Genomic DNA, 20000 nt, shown 5'->3' with positions numbered 1-20000 from the left:
AAAGTAGGTAGTTAGGAAGAAAAGGTGGAGGTTGGAAAAATGGGTTATTATTATTTTTATTATTATCATTATTATTATTATTATTATTATTATTATTATTATTATTATTATTATTATTATTATTATTATTATTATTATTATTATTACTATTATTATTACTATTGGTTTTACTTTGAACCGTGAAGGGGCATCAAGGGTAAAAAATATACAGTCAAAGTGTTCCCGCGATGAGCAGACGTGAATATGAAAAAAAAGAGGGGAGGACAAAAACAATGTCTAATGAGTTTAAAGTGAGTGTTCAATTTTGCTTTAAACTTATCAATGTCATCTTAAAAGAATTTCATCTGGAAGTATATTCCACATTTTAATAGAATTTAATCTTGAATTTCTTGGTAAAACAACAAAGGCATTATTATCGGAGCATCAGAAAAGTGCCTTCGTTCTGCTCCTTATTATGAATAAGATATGAAAATTAGAGGAAAATGGAAGGCAACGATTATAGAGCAGAACAAATGTAAATACGATCCAAAGTGTGATTAGAGAAAACAGCAGAAGCTGGTGCAAAATGTTATTTCTCAAAGATCTGCTGCCTCGACCTGGTCGAGTTGGGATGTTTCGATAATATGACACAATTACGATAATGTCGTGGTACTGTGATTATGTTACTGATTTTAGGAGAGCACCCACTCGTTGCTGATGCTGCAACGGTGCGTTGCTGCTTTTGTCAAACGAAGTGCGGGGATGTTGGGTCTGATGATCCCAACGGTGCAAATAAATAATAATTTAATAAAAAATAATATTAAACACAGCTTCACTGCACTTAAACCTTAATGAGGCGAACCCAAGTCCTGTAAAAAATGTAATAAACCTATAAATGAAACGAATGAAGTATTATTGTGTAACATTCACACATGCGAATGATGAGGCTACTAGGGTCATCGAAACAATGACTGAATAAATACAACAAGTAAAAATGATTAATTCGATTATTTGAGTAGAGACAGACGCAACAGCGTCGGAGCGTCTACCACCAGCACGATACTGTGTAGTTCCCGGGCCGTCCCTCGCCAAGGCGCGCCGCCCCCCACAAGGCACGTCCCTCGGCGCGCTGCCCTAGCCCCGGTCAGGTCAGCTACGTGTATCCCGCGCGTGACCTCCCAGGGTCACCCGCCGTCCTTGGTACTGATACTTGCTATACACACACACACACACACACACACACCCTCGCCTGGTGACAAGACTTGGAAGCGGTGTATCGAAATTTCAACCAGTAATTAAGATGAGTTGCAATATATGATATTACTTTTGATAAATGTCACTGACATACCCGAAGGCTCTTTATATATAAAGTATAAGTACACACACACACACACACACACACACACACACACACTGATTACTGGTGGTGGAAGTGTATGTCGTGCTCAGCGGCTTATTGTGGCGGAGATCCAGTGTTTCTGCTGCGTTGGGATTGGACGATTCCCCTCGAGCACTCACATGGGAACACCACGGCGCCTGTCGGTTCAACAGCGCAGTTCTACTTTTCCTTCACGTACTTGATTTTCACATACCTTGCTGCGTCATTTTTGAGTTTGTGCTGAACCCAGTTCCCTTGAGCACCACCCTACTGTTTCAATAAAGGCCATTCGTGTTTAATGTTACATAGGTTAATTCGTAAAATGAAACTAATACATGAGGTAAAGGAAAATAGTACAGTTGTAGGATCCCTTAACAATGGCAGTTATTTCTTTTATGAATACTAAGAGAAATTAAGTCATAGGGCAAACGTGGCCAGTTTTGTCGTTCTTCCCGTGTTGCGTTTCAGTGTGTGTTATTATGAAAAGTACACAGATACGTCGCAGAGAGCAAATACCTGTTTGTCTAATATCAACTCCTAGTTTACTCTCACATACACGTTGACTTTTTATTTTTTATTTTTTTTACGTCTACGCCTATAGCGTCAGTAGGCTTGCTTGAGGGGCCTGGATGGTAGTTGGCCCCAGCCCGTATTGGCGCAGGCGGGTGTTTATAGTGGCGCCGTCTTCCCTTGGCTCATGCTGCCCCCCGGAACTCGTTCTTGATTTACTTGGACCATTTCCTCTAGAGTCCGAGTTGATGGATGGTCTTCAGGACAGCATGTGGGTAGTGTTAAGCCACTCGGCGGTGACTGAAAAATCCGAGGTGGTAGCGTGGGGATTCGAACTAGCGTCGTCCATCACGCGATGAATGTGGGCCCAGCACGCTACCACTCAGCCACCGCCTACCCTACTACGCACACACATACACACAAAGAAATCTAATTTACACAGAATGAAAGAGTACTATTTTTAACCCCACCACTTTATTTCTTACATATATCGTCATTACTAAGTGGGAGAGAGACGAAAAAACAGAAAATACCAAGCTGGAAAGGCAAAATGAGTGTTGTGTTGGAAGGCAACGAAGAAATAAGACAGATCCTCAGCTTTACACCCTCGGCACTGCGGCCCCAGGGATGCCTCCGCCCCGCGTGAGCCTGAAACTTTTGAAACATCGGACGGGCGAACGGATGGACGAAAAAAAGCGAAAAACACACAGCCAACGCACACGAACGGACATGAAGACGCACACACACACACATACACACACACGGACAGACAGACACCCTAGGGAAAATACTTCTCCTTAATCCTCTCACCGGATACGAAGAAAAGTAAAACAAAGAGAGTTAATGAAGTTTGTGTAGCGTCCGCCGCCTGCAGTGCAACCACCGGCTGACAGCGGCGTCGAGATTGCGAAAAATCATGAAAGTTGGATTATCCATGGCGTCGAGAGAGAGAGAGAGAGAGAGAGAGAGAGAGAGAGAGAGAGAGAGAGAAAAACACGAGAGGGAGATGAGATAACAGAACAAAACTAAACATTAATCTTAAACAATCGATACAAGCTGAGGGCGAGAAGAAAAATGACATCATATTGATTTTGAACACCTGGTGACTACGAAGAGCAACCACAACCTACACGGCGGCCAAGAGCTCCTTCTTCTTGCCGAACAGCTCCTTGACGGCGGCGAAGGTCTTCTCCAGGTCCTCCAGGCTGGGGTCTTCCTTCGCCGGTATGAACGCCATATTCCCCGTCAGCTCCTCCGTCGTCTTCTTCAGCTCCTGCCAGGTGGTGACGAGAGCCTGGGCCTGCGGGGGAAGGAGAGTTGGGGTGAACGTCGAAATGGAAATAAAACAAAGGGGAAGGAAGGAATGTGTTGCTGAAAGAATGAAAGGAGAGTCGAGGAACGTAGAATTGAGAATAACAAGGGGGAGGGGAGAGTGCGTTCCCGGAAGAAGGAAAGAAAATTAATTGGGAGAACGTAAAAATGAAAATAAGGTGAAGAAGGGAATGTGATACAGAAAGAATGAAATGAGAGGATCTTTGGAAAAATAGAGATAAAAAAGAGGGAGATGGGGGAGTGTCTTACCGAAAGAAAGAGAGGGAAGGGGAGTTGTGGAACGTAAAAAAATATAAATAAAATAAGAGGAAATGGGGAGCCGTGTTGTCGAAAGAATGAAATAAGGGTTCATGTTTGTGTTGTGTGAGTGTGCCAGGGAGAAAGGGAGATGGGTTTTAGTGATGATATATGTGCTTGAAATGGTGTGTATGAAGGAAAAGGTAATTAAAAGAAGCTCCGTGAATTACTTGGTCTTCATATCCTATTAGTCTCTCTCTCTCTCTCTCTCTCTCTCTCTTTCTTTATTTCTATCTATCTATCTATCTATCTATCTATCTATCTCACTACCAGTTTTCCCTTCTCTTGTCTTGTCCCCGGTCAACTTCCCTCATCCCATCCCACGTAAGCCTAAACAATTTTCCTTCCGCCGCCCCTGCCCTTGTCCCTGCCTTGTTCGCCTCCTGCCTACCGCCAATCTGTCCAGTCTCATTAAGAAATCATTATGTTGCTCCCTCCTGCCTCCTCCCTCCCGTCCGGCCTTTCTTCCTTCTCTTTACCTTTTCTTAACTACAGTTCACCTTTCCTTCTTTCTCTTACCCTCTCCTAACCACACCTCACATCCTCTCTCCATTTTGTATGCCCTCTTCTTTTCCTTCTCTTTCCTGTACCTTTCCTCTGATCTGAATACACTTTTCTCCTTTTCCCTTAGCTTTCCTTAGTTAGCCACACTATACTTCTTTCTTTTCCCTTACCTTCTCCTGATCACACCAAACATCATTATTTTCCCTCCCCTTCCTTTAGCTTCACCACAACACGTTCTTCCCCCGTTCCCTTTCCTTCCCTCGTACATAACGCAATACAATACAACACAGTACTTTCTCCCTTCTATTTACCTGCCTCGTAACCTTAGCACAAGACTCTATACTTCCTTCCCTTTCCTCTACCCTGCCTCACAGCACACCACAACACATCACACTTCATTCCCTTTGACTTGAACCCAACGTAAGACACGCCCACATTTTTCTTTCGTCTCTCACCTTCTCGACGCGCTCCTCCGCCACCTTCTTGGCAGCCTCCCAGCGGACAGACAGGGCCGCCACCTCGTTCTCGGTGTTGCTGGCCTTTTCCATCGCGTCACGAGCCTTACCCGCCTCGTCCAGCTTCTCCTTCTTCACCAGGCACTCGGCGTCGAAAGCCTGATAAATAGTTTTGATTTCACTGCTATTTCATTCTTTACAGTAACAGGCCAACAAATAACGCAACAAATGTCTGCTACATCCTGATTCGAAAGAGATGACAGTTTAATATTTTCGAACAACTAAACGTCAATTAACATTCGCAATAACCTTTGAAGTTCCACTGATGCTTAAGTTCACCCAGCAAAAGCTTTTCCAGAAAGAGTAATAATTGTGAAAGCTTTGGATGCTTAATAAGTAAATGAATGGGGTCTACAATCTAGTGAGCTCTTACTTCAAAATAAAATATTTTCACTATGTGCGTGGGTTTGCTTAATAACTTTCGGGGGGGGGGAGGTTGTGGAAAATTAAATAGGTTATGGATCACTTTGATATTAACGATGGGAGAGGGGACAAAAAATAATTGGGCGCAACGCCGTTTGGGAGCACTGTGACATTCTCCTGAAGGCCTAGTTTCGTAATTCAAAGCAGTGAGGTGGACTCACTCACCTTGCAGGACTCCAGGAGGGCGACGGCACTGTCCAGTGAGTCGGGCTTGGGCAACGGCAGCTTCAACATGGCCTCCGTGGCCTCCATCCAAGGCTTGTAGCTCTTGATAGCGCAGAGATATTCAGCGTAGAACTTCTGGTCGGCAGAGATGGATCCCGCTTCTTTCTCCACCTCGTTGCACACATCCACCACGACCACCTTGATGTCCTCCCACGTCTGCATGGTATTCTTGGCCGTCTCAGACTTCTCCAGGGCATCCTCTGTATCGCGGGGGCGAGGGATGGAAGGTAAGGGGGGGAGGAAGTGTTAGTCAGTGATGCTGCATTCAATAATAAGGGTAATTACGAACACTAAAAAGACAATACGATGGCGAACACAAGAATAATAGCAAACCTCGTTACAAGGATATATTTGTGTTTTCCTTCCTTTAAAAAATTTTTCTTTCTGACATAAAAAAGTTTCTTATATAAAGTAAACCTTTTTTATTAGTTTTATTTATTCACTTATGCGATATTTTACGTTTCAAAAAAATCATAACTCTCCAGTAATAAATATTTGGTGGCTAATAGTTAAAGCAATAACGGTGCAACAGCCTTTTACTCAGCTATGTGGAGTTTCAATAAGAAAAACAAACATTGTCTCACAGTTTGTTGTCCGCGCTCAAGATTCATCGCTGGCTCTTAAGTTTTGAATGGCGGTCATAAAGGGTTAAGGAGGCAGGTGATGGGGCCCGCGCGTGACGCAGCGAAGGGACACACCGGCGAGGGGAGCAAACCACCACCTCGTCACGCCGCAGCAACACCCCCAACACCACCCAATTCCAAGCATCACCAATTTCTCCTCACACTGCATCGCCGTAATAAGAGCATCATTGATCACTGCGCCACCGACGCATCACCACCACCACATCCTAATCATCCGTGCACCACATCACAACCCCACCTTATCCCTACATCTAACATCATATGCCACAGTGACACATCACCACTAGGAGCAACATCAACTGCTACAGCTGCACAACAGACACATCCCCACCACCACCTTACCACCAATACCACCACACCATGAAATTACCACAAAATCATATCTCATTACCACAAATACTACACCATTAAATTGTATCACATTCAAATTAAACCACAACCACCACCACCAATACACTACACCATCAAGTCTTGCATCACAACACGTTTCAGTTAATCTTTTACAAACTCGATGAGCTATTTTAAGTATAACATCATAAGAAAACTTGACAAGTTTTACCTAACTACAGGGAATCACGGATATTTGTAATTATGTTCGTAGTTTCGATGGAAAAAGCCACAAAATATATGGAGAAAAAGGTTATGATGTTACAGGAAAAATATTTGATTAGCAAGACTGAAAAGAAATACTATGATCAAGAAAACAAATAAAAGCGAAACCGGTAAGAGACGTAGACTTCCAATTATATAAGAACAAAGAAGAAACAAGGAACAAGCGTAACAACAATAGCAACAACAGCCTTTATACTAAAACAAAACAAAACCTCGAAGCAGATACAAAACATGACCCATCGACTCCCACCCAAACAGGAACGCTACACAATAACTCCTGGAAACAAAAACAAAGCGATAAACATAACCGCTTCGGGCCGGGTCACAACGAGAAAGCTTCAAACGGGAGGGAGGTGATGGGAGGCGAGTCGACGTCGTCATGGCAACGGAAAGCAAAATAAACCATAAAAAAAATAAAACACGGCAGAAATTGTGTTAGTAGCGGCACTTCAGTCCCCCTCACCCCCAACACACTTACTTCTTTTTCACCTCTACCATCGGCCCGTGTAACCAGCGACCCGGCAGTGAACAGGGAAAGGTTAAATCAGGTGGGACGGCAGGTAGGTAGTGGATGACAGATGAGGGAGGACGGAGCTGCAGGCGGATAGATGAAGGATGCTGGACTGATTGAGGAAGGGTCACTCATTTCGGATTACAGGAAGGGGGCGACGGTAAGTGAGGGAAGGCAGGAAAAAAAGGTATATAGTGAGGGATGATGAGGCGTTGATTCTTTGGGTCTTGGGAGAGATGATGAAGGAAAAAAAAACAGGAGTGTGAAGGAGGGAATAGGTTCGGTGGGATACAAAAGCTGGAAAACGGATTGTAAGGATTAGATGAGGTTAGTTTTCTATGGGAGTTGGATGATGAGACAATGAGCAGAGAGAAATGGGTAGAAGACGAAGAATGTTGAAGGGAAGAAGGCTGATGGGATGGGAATGGTGGAGAAGGGACGGGGGCTAGATGATAAGAGAGAATGAACAAAGTGGAATGGGTAAAAGATGAATAATTTTGAAGGGAAGAAGGCTGATGGGATGGGAATGGCGGAGAAGGGGCGGGGGTTAGATGATAAGATAGAATAAGCAGAACGGAATGGATAAAAGGCAAAAAATGTTGAAGGTACAAAGGCTGGTGGGATGGGAATGATGGAGAAGGGACAGGGTTGTGGGAGGTGGGCGAGGAATGAAGGGCAATAGAGGGGAGAATTTAAGGAAAAGAAAAAATAACCATCCGGCTTTGAAGAGGGAAAGAAACAATTAGACGGTGGCATAAAAATTACTCAGGTGACAAACAACAAGAAGGACTTTTGTGAGGCTTTACTTTACCTTCTTATTTAATTAGATTTCCTATTTCTTCTCTCAATGCATCATCTTGTACTTTATCTGTTTATTTAAATCCATACTACTAAATAAAGTTTACCAAAGATAAAATGAACTTTTGGCTTTTCATTACTTTATATGGTTATAGTATTTTCGTCTTACCTGACAGCAATTTTTTGTAGTCTTCGTCGAGGATATCAACTTGTGGCTGCCTCTCCCTCGACTGGTCCTTCAGGATGAGGATCTCCTTCACGCGTTCCTCTGGACTTAGATTGGCATCGGTGGTGATCTCCTTCAGCTTGATGTTGGTAGGGCCGGCCCAGGCCTGCAGCTCTTTGGCGTGGTTCACGGCCTTGGTCAGGGCGCTGTTGTATTCCTCGAGCATAGTAAGAGTCTCGATGCATTTACCGATCACCTCCCGTTTTTCCTCCACCTCACTAACCTGATGCAGCATGAGAGTAGTGAGGAGACCAGGAAGAAAAGGGAGAGAAGGAGAAGAGGGGATTAGGAGAGAAGAGAGAGAGGAGGTACAGATTAAACACAACCTCTATACTACGCCTAAAATATAATTACCATAAAGTCTACGGTAACGATATATCACAATTAATTTTATCTGAGCCAGGTCACGAATGGCAGTCAGAGAGAAAGAATATACGCATCAACAAATACGAAATTGACGAAAAGGAGCTTGTTTCAGCAACATATAATATGGGAACTAAGACTGGAGGTCACCAAGTTAGTGTTCTCACCTCCTTGTCGAGGAAATCCTTCTTATCCTCGCCGGCGAGCACAATGATGGTCTTGTAGCAATTCTGGATGCCTGCAAACATCTCATCTGCGATTTTCTTGTTCTGCTCCAGGATGGCCTTCTTCTGCGTCAGCTTCTTCAGGCCCATCGCGGGGTCGTAGAACTTCCTGTAACGCTTCAGTTCGTTTTCTAACTTCTCCAGCGGCTCAATGATGGCGCTGCGTAGTTCGTCGTACTTCTCCCAATCCTTGGCGGTTTCTATAAGGCAAAGGTATTGGCTAAATGAAGGTAAAAGATACATTAAGAGACGGAACACCGACTGGCTAGAAGCAAAAACTGCATAATGAGACCATGCACCGGTAACCGTCCTTGCCTGTGTATCAATTATGAACAATGACTGAGTGAATGAAAATGGTAAACAGTGAGAATGAAAGCTCACACCAGTCTACTTGTTGAAAGATTAATCGTTCAAGTATTGAGGCGATATCATGTACGTAAATGTATTGGCAGTTTATATGGGGCAGAGATTAAGTTGAATAAAATATCAAATCACTATTGGATAATGATAACGGAACACCTCAATATTTAGTTGTTTGCAGCCAAAAATGCAAAAATACCGACAGGATATTACAGAGCTGCGTAACTGATTAATGGCACCAAAATGACGTAATACCCGGCAAAGGTCAAGGTTGAATGATAAAAGCATCCCTAAACATGTATATCAATTAACAGCAATGAAGGTAAAGGTTAATGTGCGTGAACCCAGAGGTGACGGCACTGCAGTAAGTGAAGTATGCGAAACAGTAGCATCCTTAAGGGGTTTACTCAGAGGAATAAAATGATACCAAGAAAATAAAGTGTATGGAGGGTTCAATAAAATAAACATGGACTCAGATTGTCTTCATACCATTGACAACAGTTCAGTGATGCTATTCTTGTTGTGGTCGGTATTGATGGCATGGACAAACATTAGTATTGATGGAAAACAAGTGGATATAGAAATCGAAGGGTCAGAGTTGAAAGTTCACGAACCAAGATTGCAGGTGAGAGGTGGACGTTGTAATAGGTCAAAGGTGATCACATGCCGGTATATAAGTAAAGGTCAAACATCACGAAAAACTAGATAGAAAAAAGGTAGAAAATGAAATGTGAAGAGGAACGGCAATGGGGGGTAACTCGTCTCACAATTCAATCATAAAGGAAAAAAAGAAAACAGCCCAAAGATGTGACAGTGACGCATCGGTAACTCCCCTCATTGTTCAATTATAGGTAAAACAGGTACAGGGAAAGGTAATAATTCGTGGGTAATCATTCGACTCCTTGATCAATCACACGAAATAAATAGAGACGAGGAAGATACTGACGCATGAGATCACTCCCCAAACATCGGTGGAACGAGTACAAAGCAAAGAAATCATCACGAAAGACTCAACTCACGATTCGATTATGGGGACAAGAAAGCAAATAGAAGGTTCAAAAGGGAAGGTGATGCTGATGCGAGGGAGAACTCCATCCACTGCTAAACCATAGACAAAAGAAAATCGCAACAGGTAAAGATACGTAGAGATAAAGATCGGCGTAGGAAAGGAAGATCAACATGGATAAAGGAGACCAGCATAAGTAAAGAGGATTAGCGAGAGAAAGGACAATCAGCGATGTAGAGATAACTGACGTGACTGAGGAAAAAATATCAGCATTGGTAAAGGAGATCAGCATGAGTAAAGAAGATTAGCGAGAGAAAGAACAATCAGCGATGAACAGATAAATAACGTGACTGAGGAAGAAACATCAGCATTGGTAAAGGTCAGCATGAGTACAGATCAGCATGAACATAGAAGATTAACGCTAGTACGGGAAAAAAATAGCATTAGGTAAAGATCGGTAGAGGTAAAAATCAATCAATCAATCAAACAAAGTAAGTAACAAAAAAAAAAGTAAATTCTGCGTGGGTCACTCCTCTCACCGGTCAGCATCGTATGGCGGATCTTGGACTGCTTGCTAGCCTCGATCCACGTCTTCTCCATCTTGTTGATCAGGTCCGTGAGGAAGGGCGCCTTGTTGGGGTTCTGCAGCAGCTTCTTTCCGCGCTTCATCAAGTCCTCGTAATGGTCCTTCTGGGAGTCCACAGTGGCGATGACCTGCGTGAGAGGGGCGCCAGAGGGGAGAGAGAAAGAGAGTCCGTGTAAGGGAGAGAGTACGCCTTGTTAAGAGAGGTGGAAGACATGAGAAGCGAGTAAGGAAGAATAAATAATGTGAGGAGAGACGCGTGTGAGGGAGAGGACGTGTGTTGTGAGAAGAGGAGAGGTGGAGGGTCGAGGATGTAAGCTCAAGAGAGAGAGAACGGATGTGAGGAAAGGTGAAGAGTACACGAAGGGTGAAAAAAACTGTTGAGAAAAGGAAAATGCGTGAGTTAAAGAAGATACAAGAGGGACGACGTGAGTGACACATTAAGAGAGAGAGGGAAAGCGTTAAATGAAAGAAGAAAAAGTTGGGGGACAGGTGTGAATGTTAAAAGGAGAGAGAGAGAGAGAGAGAGAGAGAGAGAGAGAGAGAGAGAGAGAGAGAGAGAGAGAGAGAGAGAGAGAGAGAGAGAGAGAGAGAGAGAGAGAGAGAGAGAGAGAGAGAGAGAGAGAGAGAGAGAGAGAGAGAGAGAGAGAGAGAGAGAGAGAGAGAGAGAGAGAGAGAGAGAGAGAGAGAGAGTGTGAGGATACATTTATGGGAAACATGTGAGTTGTGAGGAAGAGGAAAGAGGGAGCTCGTAACATATGTGGTCGATTGAGCAATGTTCGATAAAAGCGAGTGAAAAGGCAAAAACAATGAGGGAGGAAATAGAAAAAAGCAACAACAGCAGGAAATGAAAAGATTGAGAGAGTTTCAGCGATAAAAATAAGACGAAAAACAAACAGAAAAAAAAAATCAATACTTCCTTGCATCCCACAGATTAAACGAGCGATTCCTTCACACCAACACGCACGCACCACAACAACAACACAAAAAAACATTACAACACCTTTTGCCACAATATCAATAAACTAACATATCAGCAACCTTTTCTCTCTCTATCAGTCTCCTCCATCATCCAGTTTCTCACTCCTCTTTTCCTCTCTACCCTGCTTCCTTCATCTCCTCTGAGTCTCACCTTCGTCCTCTTCATCCTAACCATCTTTTCGTCACTCCTCTCACACACGTTTACTTGCTTCCTGACCCCCCATCACCACTTCCTTGCCATCTCCCTCACTCCCCTACTTATCTATCTTTCATTTATACATCTGCTTCCTTCCCTTTCTCCATTACCTTTTCTAAATCTTACCTTCTCCGCCTTCTCAATCTGCTCCTCTATCATGTTCAAGTTCACCCTCTCCCCTATTTGTCTATCTTTCACTTATGCATCAACTTCCTCCTTTCTACCCCACCTTCTCAAAATCTTACCTTCTCCGCCTTCTCAATCTGCTCCTCCAGCATGTTCAAGTTGTGTGGGTGGATTTCCTTGACCGAGAGGTGTCGCATCTCCTCCAGAGTCTTAAGGCAGGGAGTTATATCGTCTCCGTAGGCGTAACAACGGGCATACAATTCCACCTTCTTTTGAGTCTCCTGTGTGGCCGCGGGTGCAGGGGTGTGTAGGAGTAAGGTTATTAACGACAACAAATGTTACGGGACGCCAACCTGACCTAATTTGTTCTCACTTCCTGTTTGTAAAGTATCTTTGATGTTGGCATATTTGTAGACCTAATATTAAGCGGATGGAGAGAGAAAAAATACACAATTAAGTCAGGCACAGCAAGGACACTCGCTCGCCGTCTGTGTACTAGAATCCCAAGGCTTTTGAAGTGCTGATCTTCTCGTGTTATGGATTTGTTATTTAATGTCACGTGTAGGGAAAAAGAAGTCTAGTAGAGTAACATATATCACATCAATTCGTCATTAGATAGAGTAGGCAGTCTCTAGTGAAATTACAATAACAATATAATAACGATACAATAACATAATGCAAAACAAAAACAAGTGACACAAAAAAATATTATCATCAAAGGTAAACACAGTATGATAAAAAAAACGAATACTGACAGAAAGAACTTAACTCTCTTGTATAACGCTGATGCCATAGGTGTCATATTTATATCTTGTATTCTAAAACCACTTTAATTTGTACCTCCATAATCACAAAGATCACTACCACCCCGAACTATCACCATCACCACCACCACCACTACCACCCTATCGTCAGTACCTTCCTCTAACATCACACTATCATTATAATTATTCTACCACCACCACCACCACCACCACCACCAATAATATTCATAAGCACCATACTTTATGACTCCCAACAACCCCAACACCATCACACCACCACCGCCACCACCTAGTCCACCACTACAACCACCATCCCTACATCTAAAACAACCACTCCCATTACCATTCTTAATCACCCTTGGTACTACTGTAGCCACAACATCCCTCTCCCAACAGAACCATTCACCACCACCACACTACCATCACCACCTGCACGAAGTTCCATCATCACTAACACCATGATCGTTTTCTACCACCGTCATCATCACCATCCACCACCTGCAGTATAGTTCCACTCTCCCCGACACCTCCTTCACCTCCTACGCCACCTCCTCCTCCTCCTCCTCCTCCTCCTCCCCCCACCTTTGTGTCAGGCAGCAGTCCCGTGTGTCGGTCGATGAGCGCCTGCAGCTTCTTCTTCTCCACTTTCTTGAACTCCTTGTCTTTAGTGCTGATGGCGCACTCGTCCGACACCCTCATGGCGATCTTCTCCAGCATGAGGTCCAGCCACTCCTTCATGCCCTCCTTCTCCAGGTCACGGCACAGAGACTGAAGAAGCCGCCGCAGGGAGGGAGGAAAGAAAGGAAAGAATGTTTGTTATGTTTTAGTTTTGTGTCTCGTGAGCTCCTACCAGTCCTTCATGTCCTCATTCTCGAGGTCATAAAAACAGACTAAAGGAACCACCACCACCACCACCACATCACCACCAACAGGAAAAAGGAAGGACTGAAGGAAATAACTAATGTGGCATATCATGAGGTTCAAGCATTATATATTATACTAATGAAACATACATAACATTAAACTGTCTTTACAATTATTGAACATGCAATTATCTGATGCAATTAAATAATTATTCCTAATAAACAACATTCAAAAGAAACAGTTGAACTTTCAATTTGATTTACACTTCGGTATACTGATTATAACTTTGATGTTAATGGAAACCTGGAAATCCCGAGTTTTCTGTAATTTTCCCGGGAAATAATAATAATCTTGTTACGCGATCCCGGGACTGCGGAATCCAGGGAACGAGAGAAATAAACTTGAGATGTTGGAGAAATTCTAGTTTTCAGCATATCAACAATTTTTCTTTTATTTCCTTTATCCTCCTCTTTCCCTATAAAAGCCTTCTCACTACTTTCCTCTTCTTTTTTCGGTACTCACAATATCACTAGGTCACTACACAACTTTTAAGAAAGGGAATAAAATATCACAACTATTACAAAGGCAGTTGTTCAGCTAAATGGCTTGATGTTTCTAGTATTATCAGACAAAACGAAGTGATGAAAAGACGTTTCCAAACAATCTTGAAGCAAACATGATTTAACGATGGAAAAACGATAGGTTACTTATGTCTCGCGGGGTCGTGTGTGCTATGCTGTGGTTAACTGCTCCGAAGGGGATTTATGATAATGGTCAGGCTCTTAGGAATGAATAATGATACGAGCACATTTTTCTTCGCCTATTATACCTACGGCCATCTCCCTGCGATTCATTCTAAATATATATTCTTCCGGACGGTTCTCTCTCTCTCTCTCTCTCTCTCTCTCTCTCTCATTCAACTCAACCAACACACACACACACACACATCCAGACAACCCAGCCAACTTCTGTACATCTCTTATTATTCCGGCCCACTCATAAGCCTCGCCCTCTCCAGCATCGCCCACACGTGTCCGCAGGCCTCGCTGGACATATTCTAAAGGACTGTTTGTGTTGGGCAGCGGCATTCAGAACCACCACCGCCCGGCTGACGTCACCACCGCCCCTCACCCCCCCTCGAGGCATATCACCACCAACACCCACCACCCTGCCACTGTCACTATTACCATCTACCCACAACCTTCTTCTTCTTCTTCCCTAGTTCCGCCTTTTCCTTTCTGATGTTCTGCCTAAGAAAATAACCTCCCCATTTGTATCTTCTATGCCAGGTCAGTTCCATTCCTTTTTAATGCGTTTCTTCTAGTTTTGTTGACTCTTTGTTAGTTTTTTTTTCTGCTTCTTTCAGTGTTAAACTCGTACCTCCCTCTTTTTGCCAGTTTCATATCTCGTTAGACTTATTTTTTTCCTCTCTAGGTCTATACACACTAACTAATTCGTTTTCCGTACTATTTTTTTCAGTATATAATCAAGGTACCTTTATTTTTTTCTGTCAGACGCTTCTTCTCACCCCTTCAACTCCTTTACTGAATATCCTCTTCAAACCCTTATATTTTTATCAAACCCCATCTTCCCCCTTTCAAATTTCAATCCCTTCCCCCTGTCAGGGCCATATAGTCTCCTCTCTCAGCCTTACCAACATGCTCCTTTAAATATTAAATCCCGCCCCTTCACTGATATTCCCCCTCTCATCTTCGCTTTAGATTCACGTTCATCTTTACTATAAAAATTCCTTATTTTTTGCCCGTTCTTCAACTTCAATATCTTTTCTCTGCTTCCTTCCCTCGTCCTGTGATTGTTCTTCCCTCCATTCCCCATCTCTTTTTTAAGGTTCATTTTCCGTCCCCTTATAAAATTCAGCCCTTTTCACCAGTCACTCATTCCCAGGGTCCTTTTCTTCCCAGCTCAGGTCAACCCCGGCCCGTCCCATCCGGTCCTCGTCCTACCCACCATCCTATCCCTCCCCCCCCCTTCCGCCGCCCTTCCCCCGTGACCCTTCCTGGACCTTCATTAGTACGGTGAACTGTTTTACGCTCCGGGGACGCAAAGATAATCACCCCCACTGGCCGCGGCAACACCACGAGACAATTATATTTTCAAAGGAAAGCAAATAATGGGAGAAAAAATAAATGTAGTTGTCTTCAAGGTTTTCCTCGGCACTTTGGTATAGAGTGTTGGTATTTCCGTCTGTCTGTCTGTCTATTTGTCGGCCTGTCTGTTTGTTTATTTGTTTGCCTGTCTGTCTGTCTGTCTGTTGGTCTGTCTGTTTATCTATCTGTCTTTTATGTTTGTACGTCTGTCTCCACCCCACTCTCTCTCTCTCTCTCTCTCTCTCTCTCTCTCTCTCTCTCTCTCTCTCTCTCTCTCTCTCTCTCTCTCTCTCTCTCTTATCTCCGTGGGTAGGTGGGCGGGGTGCCTCTTTTTCCCCTCCCGCCCTTTATGACACACTCCGAAGGCTTGGATGGAAGGCAAACATTCGCCTCTTTTAAATGAGAATAATATTTTTCCCTCCTATTCGCTGGGATCCTGCTCATTGACTTCCCCCTCCTTGTTCACAGCTCTCGCCTTCACCGCCGCCGCCGCCCGCCTGTCCCCGCGCACGCCCCTGACGACGGAGAGATTGGTGGGTTTGCCGTAGGGAAGAAAAGATCCCCGAGTACTCAAAGGGGACAAAGGTCTCTTTTGATTCGTGCTTCGATGAGCGCGAGGGCAGAGCAAATAAGCGTCTTTCTTTCGCGTGATAAGTCCGTGTGTGTGTGTGTCTGTGTGTGTGTGTGGGGGAGAGGGGTGCGTGTGCGTGTGTGTGTCGCTGAGGAAGAGAGCGAGGAAGATGACACAAGGGGAGAAAGGAGGGGAGAGCACCCGGGGGAGAGCAGGAAAGCGAGGACGTATCTAGTCCCCTTGGGGTGGGGTGACTTAAGATGAGACGCAGAGAGAACCAACTAAACAAGGCCAACATGACACACTTTACCCCCTTTGACAGCCCCGCCATTCCAGCCACCCCTCTCTCCCTCCCTCCCTCCGTCCCTTTCCCCTCACGAAGTCTCCCGAACTTCAAAGGACATCGCGACAAAAGCCCGTTTGATAGAGTTTCTTGTATTAATGTAAATGTTTTCTTCGTCTTGAGCTGGAGCTACGAACGAACGATTTTTTTAAATTTTTATTTTAATGAAGGTACGACGCAAAGACCTGGTGCTGTGTTTGTGTTTGTGTTTGTGTGTGTGTGTGTGTGTGTGTGTGTGTGTGTGTGTGTGTGTGTGTGTGTGTGTGTGTGTGTGTGTGTTCTTTATACTATTTTTTTTAAACACTTTTTCTTGTCCGTGTACTATTTGTTTAACTTTAGCGAGACATTATAATTAATAAAACTTTAATGCAAATTTGTTGGCTGTCGGAAAATTAACGTTTTCGGTGACGCAGCTGAACTAAAGAAAAGAGAAAAAAAAGTCATGTAAAGTGTATAATGTCCATATTCCTTTTCATCCGGAAGATTATCACTATACAGGCGTGAACGCAAAACATGATAATAAAATAAGTAATTAAATTCGTAAGGGAGAAAATTGTCTAAAATAAATTTGTATGTGCAAACACAATTTTGACGACAATAAAAACATTCCCCCTTTAAAAAAACTAAAAATGTTAGAAGATATGTATTTTAAAATAATGCTAATGAATCTAAGTGCTTTTAAAGTAAAGTAAATTTAAATGTACAAATAGAACACAGATATATGAAGGCGGTTTTTCTTATGCAAATGAAGGAGGGGAAGAGGTAAACAAACAAGAGTAAAATATATTGTGAAAATGAAGCAAACCAATAGGAGAGAAAAGAGCAGCTGTTCTTTCCACAGTGGTATAAAACATTCATCAACATCCTCTGTCATCAAATCATGAAGACAGGAAAAATAACAATGAAAGGGAAAGTGGAGTGAAAAGTCAGGTAAAAGAAAGATGGTAAAAAATGTAATCAACTAATTTTACATCTTTAGAAAATGAAAACTGTGGTGACTGATGACAAGAGGGAAGAAAGAGGGACTGGTGGTAGATAGATAGTAAGGCTACAGGTGGCTGTGGTGGTGTGGTGGTGGTGTGGTAGTGGAGGTGACAGTGTTAACTCGAGGAGAAGAGAGTGGCGATTTGGTTACTGATGGTGAAGAATGAAGCGTGACATGTGAAGAAGATTGATGATATTCGAGGTGATGATTACGAAGAGTTATGATAATACATGATACGGAGTTAGTTGTGTTAGTGTTGAGGATTTGTTGGGGAGATTGCAGCACATGTCGGCGGTTATGACTGGCGGTGGCTCTAAGTAACAGTCTTGATGATAATGATAGATGATTGCCGTGACACGAAGCGGAATAAGAACCGGTAGTAAGTAGTAGGTAGACAGGAAGTTGTAAGGAGATAGTAAGTAGGTCATGCGTGGTAGTGGTGGTAAGAATAGACCCAAGGAATTACAGAAAAAAAATGTTTGAGAGAGAGAGAGAGAGAGAGAGAGAGAGAGAGAGAGAGAGAGAGAGAGAGAGAGAGAGAGAGAGAGAGAGAGAGAGAGAGAGAGAGAGAGAGAGAGAGAGAGAGAGAGAGAGAGAGAGAGAGAGAGAGAGAGAGAGAGAGAGAGAGAGAGAGAGAGAGAGAGAGAGAGAGAGAGAGGGAGAGAGAGAGATGGGAAATGTTTAATATATACATACAATCACAGACAGAAACTGGTTAAAAAAGAGAGAATGAGAAAATAAAAGAATAAAGGATAGCAAACATGTGATGATAGGGAGCTGCTGGATGATAAACAACAACGTATGAAAAATGTATATGAATGAGGGGATGATGACGACCATGATGATGCTGATGCTAATGATGATGATGATGAGGAGGAGGAGGAAGCGCCCATGAAGAAGAAGAAGACCTAATGTATACGTTAAGAATAGGAAGACGGGAAGGGGAGGAGGGGAAGGAGGAGGAGCATGAAGGAAGGAAGGGAGAAGAAGGGGGAGGGTGTGAAGCCAACCTGGGACCTTGAACTGACGGAATGGCGAGCTGGCGGATGAAATGGTAGGAGGGAGAGGGAGAGAGAGAGAGGCGGATGCCGGCTAGGGAGTCAATGGTACCCTATTCACGCCTCGGAGTGCCTGGCGCATCTCGGGCTATTTCGGGTGTGGCCGTGAGCTCCGATTTCCGACGGTCAAAGACGTAAGCGGTGAGGACACAACACAACAGCTGGCCGCCCTCACCTTCACCCTGCCCATGCCACTCCTCTCTTCCCCAGTATTCCTCCCTCCCTCCCTCTTCCTCTCTCCCGATGGCCCAGCTGCCCAGCCTGCTCTCCTCACTTCTCTCTTCCTCCCATTACATTTGCGTAAGATTGAGTTACAAGGTATAACATGAGTGGTGACATCGGAAAGTATTCCTGTTAAGTGTTTTATAGGAACATAAACCTATATCCTTTGTAGAGGTGAATGACAAACTCTTGCCAGGCCGGGTTGCAGCTGTTATCAGCAAAATGGTAACAATGCTTTGTAGTAATGTGAATGGAAGTTTATCTTTTTGAAGAGGTGAACGAGAAACTTCTCTAGGACCGGATTGCAATAGTTAGCAAAGATGATGGAATTGCATAATATGCTCAAAGTTTTGTGAAGAAGATATGCAATGATAGATGATTAGCGAGCTGCGAGGGTGGATTTTGAAACGATTTATGCACATTTTATCGATGAACAAGCTAATGATGGGTTCAGTTTGAAAGACGGATAAAAGTTGACGTGAAAAAAACAATTGACAGTGAAGCTGGTGGACGATAAGAAAATCATCTTCATGAGGCATAACGCAGCGGTGGTAGAACGAATATCATTGTAGAAAGAGAGCCTCCGAATCTAAAATACTATTACCATCATCGCCGCCGTTTTATAGTTAGGAGAATTAAGAGGATATTATATTTGGAGGACAGTGACGGATGAATCAATTACTGCCCCCCTGAATGAGCTCTAAATATAATCAATATCTCACTTCTCAACCTGCGCATCTGCTTAATGAAGACTACATGACAGGACTATGAAACAGTGATATATCATTAGAAAATAGATACTGTTAGCAATCAAAACAATAACAAATGGTCTTCTGCTGATGCAACTCCTCCTCCTCCTCTTCTTCTTCTTCCTCTTCCTCCTCCTCCTCTCCCCTTCCCCCTTCCTCCACCCTCATCATTACTCCTCCTCCAACTCCTCCTCTTTCTCTTCCTCTTCCTCCTCCTCGTCCTCCTCCTACTACAACTAACCATACTGCTGCTGCTACGACTACTACTACTACTACTACTACTACGACTACCACTACTATTATCACTACTACTTTTGCTACCACAATTAGAACCACAACTAATGCCAAATAGTATACCAATTTTAGGCGTCATTTCTCCTCGGCACACTCGGAGTACATTTTTTTTTTTTTTTGATGGAGCAACAAACTCGACACGATGGAAAAAAAGGCAAGGGCTGGGAAGTGTGATCACCCAGCAAATTGCGTCACATTACCACACACACACACACACACACACACACACACACACTGTGGCGCAACTAG

General features: G+C 43.5%; 1 protein-coding gene across 1 annotated transcript in view; it reads right to left on the bottom strand.

Moving 5' to 3' along the window:
- Positions 1-2322: 2322 nt before the first annotated feature.
- LOC127004496 (muscle-specific protein 300 kDa-like) overlaps positions 2323-20000 on the bottom strand; it is a 23375-nt gene continuing 5697 nt past the window's right edge. Inside the window, exons 2-9 of the mRNA XM_050872270.1 lie at positions 13140-13325; positions 11913-12074; positions 10447-10621; positions 8485-8741; positions 7898-8177; positions 5104-5363; positions 4456-4614; positions 2323-3167 (exon numbers count right to left, since the gene is read on the bottom strand). Of these exons, the coding sequence (XP_050728227.1) occupies positions 2994-3167; positions 4456-4614; positions 5104-5363; positions 7898-8177; positions 8485-8741; positions 10447-10621; positions 11913-12074; positions 13140-13325 (1653 nt within the window). The 3' untranslated portion in view covers positions 2323-2993. The remainder of the gene's footprint in view (positions 3168-4455; positions 4615-5103; positions 5364-7897; positions 8178-8484; positions 8742-10446; positions 10622-11912; positions 12075-13139; positions 13326-20000) is intronic.

The sequence above is a fragment of the Eriocheir sinensis genome, chromosome 28, assembly GCF_024679095.1.
Source record: "Eriocheir sinensis breed Jianghai 21 chromosome 28, ASM2467909v1, whole genome shotgun sequence".
NCBI classification, from domain to species: domain Eukaryota; kingdom Metazoa; phylum Arthropoda; class Malacostraca; order Decapoda; family Varunidae; genus Eriocheir; species Eriocheir sinensis.
The sequence above is the reverse complement of the archived record's forward strand: the minus strand, read 5'-3'. Positions and strand labels throughout refer to the sequence as shown.